Source organism: Equus przewalskii, chromosome 4, assembly GCF_037783145.1.
Source record: "Equus przewalskii isolate Varuska chromosome 4, EquPr2, whole genome shotgun sequence".
NCBI classification, from domain to species: domain Eukaryota; kingdom Metazoa; phylum Chordata; class Mammalia; order Perissodactyla; family Equidae; genus Equus; species Equus przewalskii.
In genome coordinates this window covers 36,134,212-36,150,909 of record NC_091834.1, presented here as the reverse complement: position 1 = coordinate 36,150,909, position 16,698 = coordinate 36,134,212, and the positions used below count along the sequence as shown (strand labels likewise).

The window sequence follows — 16,698 nt, the reverse complement described above, 5'->3', positions numbered from 1 at the left end:
AAAGGAGAAGCTTATAAATAAAGGAGAAGCCAGAGAAAGAACTATAAATTAGAAAGAGAGGTAGAGGTTGCCATTTAATACTAGTAAGTATCCTCGAAAACTAAGGCATCTGAGAAAATAAGTCCAAACTTCTTCAAAGTATGGTAATAACTATGATATGAGACATAAGAGGTGATTGATAATCTGGATTATAGAATGTGTAGGGAGAGAGGTTATTCCAAGTGAAGTAATGAAGATACTGGAATGTTCTATAAATACTGTAAAGCTCAATTCCTGAATAAAGTTTTAACCAAGACACCAATGACTGATGACAAGTATTCTGACAGACCTGGTATCTGTTGTAGAGACTGCATCTCAAAATGTCACTAAAAACAAGTAAATGGGGAGAGTAATTTTGGCACATAGTCAACTGAAATTTATCGACACCAATAGAGGGGGTTCATTCAGGGAAAAAAAGTGCCTGGTAAGAAATTACAAAGAAAAAAAAAAACGGTTGTCTAACCTAAAATCAACCCTGTCCAAATATGATAGTTAATTAATATCAAGAGATCAAGGGATGGCTCTTTTCTTGAAAATGTGTCAATACGCACAACTGTTGGCAGGAATATACAGTGGCTCCAAAGCATTCTGGAAAAGGAAAAATCTACTAATGTTTCATTACTTGACAGAAGAAATTCCTATTAAGAAGTCAGCAATTTCAGTTCACTGCCATTTTAGAACTTTGTTAATGAGCACTCCTGAGTGAATAAGTAGAAATGCTCATTTTGATTCTCCTCTTTAGCTTTCTCCCCTAATTAACAAATCAACCAAAAAAAATTTTTTTTAAAGTTAACATTTTTGAGTATACCAGGCAATGATCTAAATACCTTACCTTACACGTACTGATTCATTTAATCTACATGACAACTCTTTGAAATTGGTACTATTTATCCCCATTTTACATGCACAGAGAGGTTAAGTAATCTGCAAAGTAGCAAGTGGATGAGCTAAGATTTGAAGCCAAAAAGTATGTCTTTGGAACTAGCACATTTTATGTTGACTGTATCAGATACGATGGCTTCTACTGGGTTACCGTTATTGTAAGAGAGGATGCTTATCACCAAGTCACACAGGTAGTTAGTTAGTGCAGAGCTAAGTCTCAAAAGCAGGTCCTGTGGGTCTCCAGATTAACGTCAATCTTGTGCTCTATTGAAACTTGATAAACTGAACTCTCAAGCAGTATTTATTTAGATGGATATGCTACGTTGTATAGAGTAGACATGATATTTAAACAGGGCCTTAGGATTGATATTTATCAAATAAATAGCAACATGTTTTCATTTCTGGGCCGAGGAAGAGCTGGGGAATGTTCTGCTAGTTGGGAGAACTCTTTTTTTCTGGAAAAAACCACTTTTTTTCCAGAACCAGGGCTATTTAGCTAAGGGTCTGAGACTCTGATTTTGCAAGAGATGATGAGACTCAACTATTAAATCCAAAAAGAAGGACAACTTCATTTATTTTGCCCAGAGGACTCTTAGAGAGTCACTTTGCCTGTGAAGTCTGTGGAGGAGATGAAGCATGAAACTACTGCTTTAACTCAATCAAGATTCATGATCCTAACAAGGGAGTAGGTGTTATCAAAATCCTTATTGTGGGTATTGGAGGAAAACAGAATGAATTGATGACAATTTTAATGCAAAGACATTGACTTTCAAAGTTTCCTCAAATATTTGACAAGTCTGCACACGGTGCTCTGATTCACTGGAAACTTAAGTGGACTAGAAACCTGATAACTGTGATTTCTCACCAGGTGCATCACTGTAATGCAAACCATCCTATCAAGGGTTCAAACTTGTTTCGTGGTGGTGTTGACACTATTTTAAAGGCTTCTTTGTGTAGTTTCAGTAAATAAATGCTCCACAGCTGGGTGATATATTAAAAACCCCACCATATTATTATTTAGAATATTCTTGCCAGTCAATTTCAGTAAATAACTCTAAAATATGTTTGACTATGTATGGATTTAGAAAAGATCAATTTCAAGTAAGTTTCTCAGTTTCCAATGGAGATATTGGTGATTAAAGGGACCAAGGGGGCACAGTGAGGTGATACAGGAGAGAAATGACCACTATACCAGGTTAAATTTGAGTTCTTCTTCTCATAAATTAGGATTTTAGTGGCCAAGAAATATTTCTGACAACAAATCTCTAAAAAGTTTCTTCAGAGAAGAAAGACTTTGTGTCAGCTCTGAGGGCAGTGAAGTTACACAGTGGCATGTTCTACTTAATAAAAAGAAAAACAGAAGGGAAAGATCATTGGCTCAAGTGAGAGTCCAGGTTTTGAACACTGTCTAGGGATAATACTATCAAGATCAGACAAATTGTAATTATACAGGCTAGGGGGAGAAAGCATCCTAGGTTCAGTTACTAAAGGCACAGAACTGGTTGATAAACAACTTAGAACAGAAAGGTCTATCCTGTGGTGGGAAGAGAGATGCCTACTCCTGCCTTCACTACTAACAAGGAATATGTTCAGTTATATTCAGACAGACAAACCTTGGGGGTGGCTCTCAACTGATTCTGTCACATGCAGTTCTTAAAAAGAAGAAATTATCATTGCTATCTCCTGTGGCTTTTGTAATCATTTTTAGAGAATATTTCTGAGTTTTTTGGGGAGAGAGAGAAGCAAACCCAGAATCACATGCCTTTATCTTATTAAGATCTCTCTTGCAAAGCTTCCTTTTGCATGAAGCAGATTTTGTTTCTCTTTTAAACACTAGATAAGGGCAGCAGAATTCTACTTAAAATTTCTTTTTAGAAAATTTTTAGAATTTCTGATAATAGGCAAAGCTCTTATACTATAAGAATAAGAGTAGTAAGCTAAGAATGTAAAAACAGAGATTGTAAATTAATGCCTAGAGAGGTGAAGCAGATGATGTAAAAATCCTAGAATCTACATATATCATATACATACATATACCAATCCTATAGCTTAATGAATATCAAAACTGAAAGGTAACAAGGTTAAGCTGAAGTACTTAAATCTGAGACTGCCTGTCACTGAAATCCATTCCTATTTCATTTAAGTCAAATTCTCTTTCCCTGAATTACTATGCCCAGAACATGATGATTCTATTTGCCAAGTTCTCTATTACCCTCATGAGTAGGAGAAAGACTAAACAATTACCAAATGTGACCTTGAATCCATGTGGCCATTCACAGATCCCTTGAACTAGGATAAAATTTAAAGTACAGCATGTGATCTTGGCATATAGTCTCCAATGGATCTCGAGTATAACCAGCCTAATATTTTGGAGGTGTGAGAAAGAGTAAGCTGACATATTTCTCCAAACATTGGTCTAGAAATGTACAGTTAATAGCATCATACATATGTATAGACATATATAGCTTTTAGAGTCTACCCTATATTATTAGGTTTTTCCATTAGTTTCCTTATCTTCAGTCAAATCAAACTTAACTACTTGCAGTATACAAAGATAGGTGAGGAAAAATACAAGAAAGTCAAAGCTAATCTATAGTAAAAACTAGTAAAAGCTAGACCACAGAAACCATAGAGCTTAAGGAGATAATACCAATCACAGGTTTTTATTTTCCCTTCAAAACTTTATTATTCTCTGATCCCAGCAAATTCTATCTTACCTTATAAACATTTTACTAATTTATATTTTCCATTTTTGTAGCCTCTCCACCAATCCTCTAAATCAGCCTTTTTGGCCTCTTACATAAAGCAGACAACTCAGAAAATGGTTTATGTGATAACTTTTCTCAGTTTCCCCAAGGATAGTACATAGTTAGTACCATTCTAGATGTACTGGATGCATGCAATGGGGTGGTTAGGGCACTACAGCTTAACTTTCTCAAGAAACAGCACACTAACTCAGAAGAAGAAGAGCCTTTATTTTCTTACTTTAAGATTCTTACTCTATGGTAAAGTAGGTTCATATTCATCTAAGTGCCATTTATTTAGTGACAATTAAGCTCACGTGTATTCATTAACTCACTTTTCAATTCTGTAGCTGGATCCTTATCTCTTCTGGTGGGGTAGTGAGGTGGAGTCAGGAACCAACCAGCAAATAGTAAAACATGTAAAACTAAAAACTAGGAATTTGCCTTTTAAATGTTTTGAAAAATTAAGGTATGTGGATATAATCTATTATTCAGTATTTTCTTGCTGAGTGTGATTTAGCCATGAAAGTAGTAAACACAGTTTTCTGTTCATTAATCACTAAATTCAAACACCTAGCACAGAAGCCTAGCAAATTTTTTCTGTAAAGGGCCAGGATAGTAAGTATTTTGGGTTTTGAGGGCCATACAGTCTCTTTCGTAACTAATCAATGTTGTGGTATCCTGAAAGTAGCCATAGACAATAGGTAAACAAACTGGCATGAATGGGTGTGGCTGTGTTCCAATAAAACTTTATTTTCAAAAACTGGTTTGGACGGTTGTTTGCTGACATCTGACCTTAGAGCTCAGTGCTACATATAGGTTGGCAGTTGAAGAAATATCTTTACCTAATAATGATAATCATGATGAGCGTAAGAAATAGGTCTTGCAAGGTAGGGATAGTTCCATGACTATGCCTTTTTACTATCTGGCAGTACTACAATTTGATTTAGTTTCTGATAAGTAGGTAAGTAAAGAGTATAGATTTTTATTCATTTAAAGTATATCCTTGCATATGCGATTAATCTGGAAATGAGCAAGAAGCAGAAGAAATATTATTTCTTTTTCTGATCATTTAATCAACTAAAACAAAACAGTTAATTATCATTGAATCTACTCTGAGTAAAGCAGAATGCTGACGGCAGACAAACATACAGTCAAACGATTATACACAGTTACAAAGCCTATCCATTACCGATTGATCATCAGTTCATACCTAGTGAGTACTTATCAGACGCCAGAAATTAAACAAAACGCAAGACACACAATTGGTTACTATCTAGGACTGTGCATTAGAATCACCTAAGAGCTTTTTTGGGGGGAGCTCCAATCCAAAACCTACTCAATCAAAATCTCACTTGTTGGGGCCTATGATGAAAATCTAGAAAAGCTGTCTTAGTAGTTTTGGGTATCCCTGGTTAAGAATCACTGCTAGAATCTTCTATTTAAAAAAAAAAGAGTAAACTCTAAACATTTTCTAATCTATAGTAAGCAATTTGGTATTAAAGTTTAAGTGCGTGGGCACTGGAATCAAAAAGAGCTAGGTTCTAATCCCATTTCCACCATTCCCTAGCTGCATAACCCTGGGCAACTTCTCCGTGCCTGAGTTTCCTTATCTGTAAAAATGGGATAATAGTACTCAACTCATAACCTTGTTGGGAAAATTCAATATATGAAAATATTTGGCATAGTACCTGGCACACATCAAGCACACAATAAATATAAACCATTACTACTTATACATTTTTTTAATTAATAAGAATGACATCAAACATACTACAATTTAAAGGTCTGATTCAAAGTACAAAGTCGCTTTAAAAACTGTTAGAAAGGTGATTAGGCTGATTCCAACTTGTCTTGTACTGACCAGCAGAAGAGGTGTCCTTTTCCACAGTCCACAGCCGGAGCTCTGAGCAAGGGGAAGCTCAGTGTATCAGACCCAGATGTATTTGACCCTTGTTTTGTTAGTCTGACTGCTCTTTCACAGCCTGGAGTGGGACACCATTTAATGGCAGGATTATTTTCAACAAAGGCCTGTTTAAACATCAATAACAAAACACAACAGAAAATACTTTAATTCCAAATTCGCATATAGAGTATACCCCTATGTCAATTTACTTTAAAGCAAAAGAAGAGCAAAATAAAAAATAAGTAGTAGTCAGTCTCAAGAAATACTTAAAATAGCACCAGAAAGTACAAAACAACTTAAAAAGAAGGAAAAAACTGGTAATTACCTTAGTAAGGATGTGATCTTCTATATTTATGTTTACATTTATATTTCACAAGGAGGTAAAAGACCTATACAATGAAAACTATAAGACATCACTAAAAGAAATTGATGATGACATAAAGAAATGGAAAGAGGGGCCAGCCCTGTGGTCAAGTGGTTAAGTTTGCTCATTCTGCTCTGGTGGTCTGAAGTTCGCCAGTTTGGATCCTGGGTGTGGATCTATGCACCACATATCAGGCCATGCTCTGGTGGCATCCCACATAGAGGAACTAGAATGACCTACAACTATATAGTAGGGCTTTGGGGAGAAAAAAAAAAAAAAGGAAGATTGGCAACAGATGTTAGTTTAGGGTCAATCTTCCTCACTAAAAAGAAAAAAAAGGAAGAGAAAGAAATGGAAAGATATTCCATGCACATGGACTGGAAGAACAAACATAGTTAAAATGTCCATACTACCTAAAGCAGTCTACAGATTCAATGCAATCTCAATCAGAATCACAGTGACATTCTTCATGGAAACAGAACAAAGAATCCTAAAATTCATATGGGACAACAAAAGACTCCAAACAGCTAAAGCAATCCTGAGAAAAAAGAATAAAGCTGGAAGCATCACAACCCCTGACTTCAAAATATACTACAAAGCTATAGTAATCCAAACAGCATGGTACTGGCACAAAAAACAGGCACACCAATGAATGGAATAGAACCGAAAGCCCAGAAATAAAACTACACATCTACGGACAGCTAATCTTTGACAAAGGAACTAAGAACATACAATGGAGAAAGGAGAGTCTCTTCAACAAATGGCATTGGGAAAACTGGACAGCCACATGCAAAAGAATGAAAGTAGACAATTATCTTTCACCATACACAAAAATAAACTCAAAATGGCTTAAAGACTTGAAGGTAAGACCAGAAACTAAAACTGCTAGATGAAAATATAGGCAGTATACTCTTGGACATCAGTCTTAAAAGCATCTTTTTGAATATGTTGTCTACTCGGACAAGGGAAACAAAAGAAAAAATAAGCAAGTGGGACTTCATCAAGCTAAAGACCTTCTGCAAGGCAAAGTAATCCAGGAACAAAATGAAAAGATAACCCACCAACTGGGAGAAAATACTGGCAAATCATATATCCAACAAAGGGTTAATCTCCATAATACATAAAGAGCTCACACAACTCAACAAAAAAAAACAAACAACTTGATAAAAAAATGGGCAGAGGATATGAACAGACATTTTTCCAAAGAAGATATACAGATGGCCCATAGACACATGAAAAGATGTTCAACATCACTAATCATCAGGGATATGCAAATCAAAACTAGACTTGGATATCACCTTACACCCGTTTGAATGGCTATAATCACCAAGACAAAAAATAACAAGTGTCAGAGAGGTTGTGGAGAAAAGGGAACCCTCACACGCTACCGGTGGGAATACAAACTGGTGCAGCCACTATGGAAAACAGTATGGAGATTTCTCAAAAAATTAAAAATAGAAATATCATATGACCCAGCTATCCCACTACTGGGTATTTATCCAAAGAACTTGAAATCAATGATTCAAAGAGACTTATGCACCCTTGTGTTCATTGCTGCATTATTCACAATAGCCAAGACATGGAAGCAACCCAATTATCAACTGATAATTGGCTAAAGAAGATGTGGTGTACATAGACAATGGAATACTACTCAGTCATAAAAAAAAGATAAAATCATCCTTTTTGCAACAACATGGATGGATTGAGGGTAAGATGTTAAGTGAAATAAGCCAGACAGAGAAAGACAAACACTATATGATTTCACTCATATGTGGAAGATAAACAAATACATAAACAATGAGAACAGATTATTGGTTACCAGGGGGAAGGGGGTTAAGGGGTGGGCACAAGGAGTTAAGGAGCACATTTATATGGTGACTGACAAATAATAATGTACAACTGAAATTTTGCAATGTTATAAACTATTATGACCTCAAAAAAAAAAAAGTCCATATATTAAGGTTTAAACTACAAAAAGCTGTAGAAGGCAGTTAAAATGCAACTGTTAAGTCACACAAAAAAGTAACTTGCATATGCTTCTGAATAACTTCTGAATGAAAATGAAGATAGGAAAAAAGATGAAATAAACATTGTAATCATTATATGAAACTATTATTTGAAATTAAAAAAATACATAAATTTTCAAATTGATAATCTTTACAGCTAAATATTTAATTTAGGAGAGTAAAATATAATCTCTTGGAAAACTTAAAACACCTACTATGTACTTTGAACATTATCCTATCAATCAGTTATAAAAGTGCAATAGGCGATCAGTAAATAGTTCTGAGCAATAGTTTAATTTTTTTGGTAAACTACTACTTTAGCTTTTCACTTTCACTTCTATCATGATTATAAAATAACACTTTAGCTTAAAACTTTAATTAATGCCACATTCCTTTATGCAGTTTTCCTGAGACACAAAAGTCAGAGTCTATTATTTTAGTGTTTTCAAAAATAAAACAAAAAAATTAAAATCTGTTATATAGGTTTAATTAAATCAAAATTATGGAAATCAGACAGGTAATTGGCAGCATACCTTAATATCAAACTGTAGGTATCGTTTGTCCATCTCCTTAGAAACTACACTTTCTATGATATCCACAGGCACAAGTTGGAAGCAATCATATGCAGGGCAGAAAATGTTGTGAGCTTCACCTTCTTGAATTTTCAGATTCAAAAACCTATTAAAATGATCAATAGACAGAAAAAACATAAAGATATAATTTATTTGCATATTCTAAGAATTTTTTCTTTATGCTGAATTTTGTTAGAGTATAGTTAAAATAACATCACTGAACAGAGTGTGGAATATCACTGTAATACACTGATTTATATAATTCACAAACTATTCAACAATTACTACCTGTCCAACATTAATTTTATATATATACAAACATATATACATATATTTATATGTTTTATATGTTCATGGTTTGCTTTATCCTCTCTAAAAAGTTGAAACAATAGATTTATTTAATATTAAAAATTCAGAAATGAGTGGTTTAGAAATGTCATATTCAATTCTCAATATTCTCCACCTTCAAATAAAAGGGAGCAATTGAACAGAATTAAACCACAGATAATTTAACAGATTTTGGGGTTGCAGTGGAATATAGCATGCTTTTGTGAAGAAAAGGTTTTATGCTTATATTTCATTTAGATGAATATTAAAATGAGTTTCATGTACTACTCTAGGTACCCTAGTCGAGGTAGTAGGAGAAAGGTATCCTAGAAGGTGGCAGGAATCTTGACCAAGGTGAATTAAGAGGTTAAGAGCAGAATTTGAGTTAGAGAATACCAGATCTGCCCTAACAAGTTATATAATACTAATCAATTTATTTAACTGCTCTGTGCCTCAGTTTGACTATCTGTAAAATGGAGATAATAATACGCACTTCTCAGGGTTGTTATACAGATTAAATGGTATCATGTTTGTGAAATATCTGCAAGGTGCCTGGCACAGAATAAGAATTCGTAAATTTCAGCATGGGTTTTATTGTTATTATTATTAATATTGCCTATGGAAAAACAAGAAACAAACTTTTGAAGTGTAGATTTAACACTTAAACCTAGAGAAGATAAACGGAAAACCAGGCAATTAAATCACCATTCTTGAGTCATCACCATAAACAGTTTGATTATTCTACTGCCTACAATATCTTTTTCCTTTAGTTCTCCAGTCTCTTAATTTAATTGCACTTAAAAATATCAAGCTTATAGGGGCTGGCCCCGTGGCCGAGCGGTTGGGTTCGCGCGCTCCGCTGCAGGCGGCCCAGTGTTTCGTCGGTTTGAATCCTGGGCGCGGACATGGCACTGCTCGTCAAACCACGCTGGGGCGGCGTTCCACATGCCACAACTGGAGGGACCCACAGCTAAGAATATGCAACTATGTACCGGGGGGCTTTGGGGAGAAAAAGGAAAAAAATAAAATCTTTAAAAAAAAAAAAAAAAGAATGGGTTTCTACATTTAAAAAAATAAAATAAAATAAAAAAATATCAAGCTTATTGAGATCTCATCAGATCTGCTCCCTTTACTCCATCTTTTTCCTCCACAATCTCATCTGGGCACTTGAGAGAAAACAGAGCCTCTCTTAACATCCTCCTTACCACACCTCAAATCTAGCCATATTAGCTATTTTTGCCTTCCCTGTCACTTCAGTCAGAGGGCTTCCTCCTTTAGCCCCAGGCTATTCCTCAAATCCTCAGGCCAGCTCTGGGGCTCGCACTATCCATTAACCTACTCTCTCTCTCTAATGGCTCTCATCCTTGGCACAATAAACACGCTCAAGTTTTTCCCATCCTGAAAACCTTTCTCAATCACATAACACGTTTTAGTTCCACTTTCCTTTTCTTTCACATCAAAGTTTCCTGACAAAACAATGATTTGTCATTCCTTCCCCAAGTCCATCCCATTCACTTCTCAACCTGTAACACTCTGGCTTCTATCAACTCTTCATTGAATGGCTGGCTTTCTACAAAGCCATTAAGATTACTCATTAGCCCAAATTATTCAAGGTTTCTCAGTTTTTACTTTCCTTTCACTTCTCTAGAGTATCCTACACTGATGAACAGTTCCTTCTTTCAGATTCTCTCTTCCCTCTGGCTTCTAGGACTTATTTTTTCCCCGGCATCCTTCTTCCCTCTGGTTGTTCCTTGTTCATCTTTTTCGCTATGCCTTTTACTCTTCTGATCACTTATATTTTACTGTTCCCTAGAGTATTCATGCCCAAACTCTTCCCTTCCCATTCCATACAATTCCCCTGGGTGACCTAAATATGCCTAACTTAAACTACCACCTGTATGTCAATGACTCTGAAATTTAAAACCCAGATCTCCCTCCTTAGCTATAGATTTTGATTACACACACAATATTTTCATTTAAATATCCCATAGGCATTTTAAATTCAACATGTTTAAAATGTTCCCCTCTATTTTCAATATGATTTAAAAACCACACACTATTCACAAAACTCTGATTTATCCCAATAGAAGGGCATTCTGTACCTTAGTCACCAGTTAAAAAAATTACTTGTATTACTCTGTGTCAGGAGAAACAATTTGGCAGAAGTAAACATGGATGAAGCATTCAGGGGAAATGCTATAGAGTAGCAGTTCTCAAAGTGTGATCTGCAGAGCTGTGAGGGTTCCTGAGACTTTCCAGGGGGTTTATGAGGACAAAACTATTTTCATAATGGTTGAGTATTAAGACTGGTTGTTTTTTGGTTAAAACTGCAGCTGCCTTAGCATGAATCATGGCAGTGGCATTTTGTAGCCAAGTAGATTTTATATTCTTCACAGCTCCACACTTGTGGTTAAAAAAAAAAAAGCCAGGAGCCAGCCCAGTGGCACAGGGGTTAAGCTCACAGATCCGCTTAGGTGGCCCGGTGTTGGCTGGTTCGGATCTCAGGTGCAGACCTACCCACTGCTTGTCAAGCCATGCTGTGGCAAGCATCCCACATATAAAATAAAGGAAGGTGGGCATGGATGTTAGCTCAGGGCCAATCATCCTCAAAAAACACACACACACACAAACAACAAACAAAAAGCCAGTTGCATTTAAGAAGGTCCTTGAGGGAGTAATAAACATTATTAATTATGGATTATTAATAAATTTTACTGATTATTTATTTTATTAAATCTTAACCCATGGGTACCCATTTTTTGGGTATTCTGTGCAAAGAAATGAGAAGCAAGCATAACGACCTTCTGCCGCATACCAAGGCATGATAGTTGTCTCAGGAAATTAATTGTTCAAGCTACAAGTAGACTTGCCTGCTTTTATCATGGGACATTATTTTTATTTGAAAGAACAACTATAAACAATGATTATTCAGACTTGGGTATATGGTAAACTTTTTAAACAAATGCATTAAGTGAGCCTGCCACATCAAGGAAAAAAGTTGATGGTATTTGTTGCCAATGATAAAATTCAAGCCTTCAAGTAGAAAGTAGAATTTTGAAAAACTCTTATCTGCTATTGTGACCTTCACAGCTTCCCAATATTTAGAGACTTTTCTGATGACACTGGTGGTGATATTAACTAATGTGATTTTTTTTTTACTACAATATGTATGTGAAATACATTAACATTGGAAGATCTATGTAACCCATTGAGCCAATATTTTCAAAATGATGTTACAAGACCATGCATGGGTAAAAGATCCAGTAAAAGTGCAGGATAGACCAATGGATTTTAATGTAAAGAGTACAAAAAGTCTATTGATATGGTTTCAGATTTTACACTGCAACTAACGATTAAGAAAACTATCACTTGTTGAGTTTTGATGTATATCAAAGAGTATCCACACTTATCTGAATAGGCTGTTAATATACTTTTCTCTTTTCCATATACACATCTGTGTGAGGTCAGATTTTCTTTATAGATGTCAACCAGAACAATATATCATAATGGACCGAATGCAGAAGGAGACATAAGAATATGGCTTCTATTAAGCCATATACTAAGGAGATTTGCAAAAATGTAAAACAATACCACTATTAACTTTTTTACTGGAAATAGTTATTGTTCACAGTAAATGTTATGTTAACATATAATGAGTTTCTTACTGTTATTTAAAAATGAATAAACAAATATTAAATTTTTAGTGTTAATTTCTAATATAGTATATATGGATAGATACCACCCATATAAAACGAAGTGCTTTGACGTCCTCAACAATTCTTTTCTTGTAATTAATTTCTAGCCTTATAGCATTATGATCAGAGAAGATGCTTGTTATTACTTCAATTTTTTTAAATTTGTAGAGGCTTGCTTTGTTTCCCAACATATGGTCTATCCTTGAGAATGTTCCATGTGCACTTGAGAAGAATGTGTATTCTGTTGTTTCAGGGTGAAGTGATCTATATATATCTATTAAGTCCAATTGTTGTAGTTTTCCGTTTAGCTCCCCTATTTCCTTGTTGATTTTCTGTCTGGATGATCTGTCCATTAATGTGAGTGGGGTATTGAGGTCCCCTACTATTATTGTGTTGTTTTTAACAGTCTTCCTTTAGGTCTGTTAATAGTTGCTTTGTGAACCTTGGTGCTCCTATGTTGGGTGCATAGATATTTATAAGCGTTATTTCTTCTTGATGAAGTGTCCCTTTGATCATTATACATTGTCCCTCTGTGTCTCTCTTTACCTGCCTTATTTTGAAATCCGTCTTGTCTGATTTAAGAATTGCAACATGTGCTTTCTTTTGCTTGCTATTAGCTTGAAGTATTCTCCTCCACCCCTTCACTCTGAGCCTGTGTTTGTCCTTGGGGTTGAGGTGTGTTTCCTGGAGGCAACAAATTGTTGGCTCTTGTTCTTTAATTCATTTTGCCACTCTGTGTCTTTTTATTGGAGAGTTCAATCCGTTTACATTGAGAGCGATTATTGATACATGTGGACTTAATGCTGTCAATCTGTTGCTCATTATCCTGTTTTCCTGCGTTTCTTTTCCTGTGTGCCTTAGCCTACTCATTTAATATTGCAATTTCTTATGCTGGGTTTCTTAGATTTTTTCCTTATTTATGTCTTGTGGCTCTGTTCTGTTTTTAGTTTAGCGGCTACCCTTAAATTTGTATTTAGAATCTCGTGTATAATATAATCTATTCTCTGGTGGTCTCTTACTTACTTGGCCTAGACTGATTTAGTCCCTTTGCTCTTCCCCTCCTAAATTATTATTTTCATTTCTTATTCCAACTCACGTTATGAGTTTGTAGTTAGAGTGATAAGATCGTCTTTGCTTTGGTAGTTTCCTTACCTTTGTCCTAATGCTGTAGTTGAATATTTGCTATCCTATTCTGGTTCTATCTGTCTCCCTACTCTCTGGTTTGTGACCCTTTTCTCCCTTTTTTCTTTTTTCATGTATGAGAGCCTTCTTGAGGATTTCTTGTAGTGGAGGACTTTTGGTTACAAATTCCCTTAACTTTTGCTTGTCTGGAAAAGATTTAATTTCTCCCTCATATCTGAAGGATATTCTTGCTGGATAGAGTATTCTTGGCTGAAGATTTTTATCTTTTAAAGTTTTGAATATGTTACTCCATTCTCTCCTAGCTTGTAAGGTTTCTGTAGAGAAATCTGCTGAAAGTCTGAAAGGAGTTCCTTTGTAGGTTATTTTCTTCTGCCTTGCTGCCCTGAGTATTCTTTCTTTGTCTTTCCTTTTTGCCATTTTTACTACTACATGCCTTGCAGTAGGTCTTTTTGCATTGACAAATCTAGGAGATCTGAAAGCTTCCTCTACACACATTTCTTCCTCAATCCCCAGATTTGGGAAGTGTCTCTTCTATAATTTCATTAAGCACACTTTCTACTCCATTTTCCTTTTCCACGTTCTCGGGAATTCCTATGATCCTTAAATTCTTTCTCCTCATTGAATCCGCTGTCTCTCGGAGATTTTCCTCATTCTTTTTAATTCTTAGTTCTCTTTCTTCCTCTGTCTGGAGCCATTCAGCCTATCTTCGATTATGCTAATTTGCTCCTCTATGGTGTCTACACAGGCATTCAGGGAATCTGTATTCTGTTTTATCTGGTCCATTGTGTTTTTCATCTCTAGTAATTCTGTTTGATTCTTCTTTATAGTTTCAATCTCTTTTGTGAAGTAACTCCAGAACTCATTGGCTTATTTCTCTATCTTTCTCTCTAGCTCACTGAGTTTTCTGATTATAGCTACTCTGAACTCCTTATCACTTAGTTTACCTATTTCCAAGTCCTCAGGACTTAATTCCATGTTTTTATTGTTTTCCTTTTGGTCTGGAGCTTTTATAAACTGCTGGATGGTAGAGGAGCGGTTTTTTCACATGATGGTAGAATTTGGTTGCAGTTACAGCCTGTTGCCACTAGATGGGGGTCGAGAACGGCATGTTCTGAGCTCTCTGCCTTCGGGCAAGATGGCGGCACTCAGCATGGTTTGCTGGGGGTGAGGGGCTGTTTTTCTCACACGCCAATCTGGATTCAGATCAGTTCTGTTATCTGGTCTCCCGGGGTCCTGGCTTTATGGGGTCCCCGCGCACGGAAGCTCTCCCCTGTCAGCGGGTTTCCACTGTACCGGCGGCGGGAGTCACGGATGATCCCCCGGTCATGCAGCCCCTCCCCCGCTCCTTCCCGCACCCGCGGCAGCGATCCCAGTCCCTAGGAGAGGGAGAGAAGTTCTCTCTTACCCCGTTCCAGCTCTTCCGAGGCCGGCTGCAGCCTCTCCATCCTCCGTCTTTTTGGTGCTGTAGGTCTCTGACGGTCTGGCATTAGGTTTATTAGCTGAAATTCAGTTTTTTCCAATCCTTTGTTGTAGTTTGGAGGGGAGAGAGTCCCGGGTCAGCTCACCCCGCCATTTTGCCAAAGCCTTACTCCCCAACTCTCATTTCTTGAGAGAGAAATGGGCTTCTAACTTACTGAAGCCATTTTTGTTGTTCCTCAACAATTTTTAAGACAGTAAAGTGGTCTTGAGACTAAAAGTTAGAGAACTGCTAACTGTAGAGTTCCCTTTTTCACATAACAGGATCCTCTTTCTTTTAGCTATGAAGAGGTTCCCTGGGAAGTTGGATATAATTTATCTTAATACTTATACTCCCCTGTCAAAGTGCACAGTTTGCTTAGACATAGTTACAATATGATTTATTTACTATATGTTTTATGTATTCTAAATACATCACAGCAGATGTAATTATCTCTGTCAATTAAATGACAGAACTGAGATCTCATTGAAGATAGGATCATTTCTCTATATAATAGCCATGCTATTAATCCTCATCAAGATATAATTTCCCACTAAATTTATAAGCAGAACATGAAGTTGATGACTGTTAGTAAAAGAGAGAAGTATGGGGCAAACTTCACCTATATCTTTATCTTGTAGGTCAGCTTTACAGGTTATATCGTAGATCGGTTCTCTTGCTTATTACCATGCTTAGGGAGATGATAATAACTAACATTTATTGAGTGGTTACTATGTGCCAGGCCCTGTTCTAAGCATTTGATATATATTAAGTCATTTAATAATAAACTAATAATAATCCTATGAAGTACTTATTATTATCACCATTTTATAGATTAAGAAATTGAGGCACAGTGAGGTACCACTTACCTAAATCAACAAGTAATAAGCAGCAGGAAGGATATTCTATGTGAGGTAGAAAATAGTAATTTCTCTTTCATTTAAGCCCTGGGCATAGATGCTTCAAAGCATCTGGCTGGACTGAGGGATAAGGGGGTAGGGAAGAGTAAGATAAACTGATTTTTGAACTATCTAAGGACCCTTAAAAATTCTTCCTTGCTCCTTAAGACAGAGGAGTTTCTTTTCTATATGCCTCAGAGAGGACTGCAATTAATTTAAAAATAGTTTTATCAACAAATGAATCACCCAACCTGGAAGCTGTTTTACTGGTGCTTGATTTGACAAGAACTACCTGGCAGGAGTAGGGAGGAGAATCCTAGGTAGGCTGATAAGGTACCATGGGAAACAATTATTAGATCTTTCAAATTTAAATCTTACCATAAACTTCTTAAGGCTAGTCCTGTGACAGGAGTTTGGTGAGGTAGGTAAAGAAGTTCAAAAAAATTCAAGTAAATCTCTGGGGTGCTCGGTTTTCACACAGAAACCAAGGTCAACAGTAGCAAATTTGACAGCACCCAAATAATACAATACAGTTCACAAAAATATACAATTAACAATTTTAAGCTAAACAAAGTACTGTACCTGTGGAAGATTTTCTGCATCCAGAACTAGGTCAAAGTTTGCTTTGGATTGTGAGCTCTGCCCCTTGCTTCTTTCAGCTGTAG

At 36.1% G+C, this 16,698-nt stretch overlaps 1 protein-coding gene across 3 annotated transcripts in view; it reads right to left on the bottom strand.

Annotated features, from left to right (window-relative positions):
• ANKIB1 (ankyrin repeat and IBR domain containing 1) overlaps nt 1–16,698 on the bottom strand; it is a 134,359-nt gene that overhangs the window by 31,822 nt on the left and 85,839 nt on the right. For all 3 annotated transcript variants that reach the window (XM_008517346.2, XM_008517351.2, XM_070617489.1), the window contains exons 8-9: nt 8,475–8,619; nt 5,530–5,696 (exon numbers count right to left, since the gene is read on the bottom strand). In XM_008517346.2, coding sequence (XP_008515568.1) covers nt 5,530–5,696; nt 8,475–8,619 — 312 coding nt within the window. The remainder of the gene's footprint in view (nt 1–5,529; nt 5,697–8,474; nt 8,620–16,698) is intronic.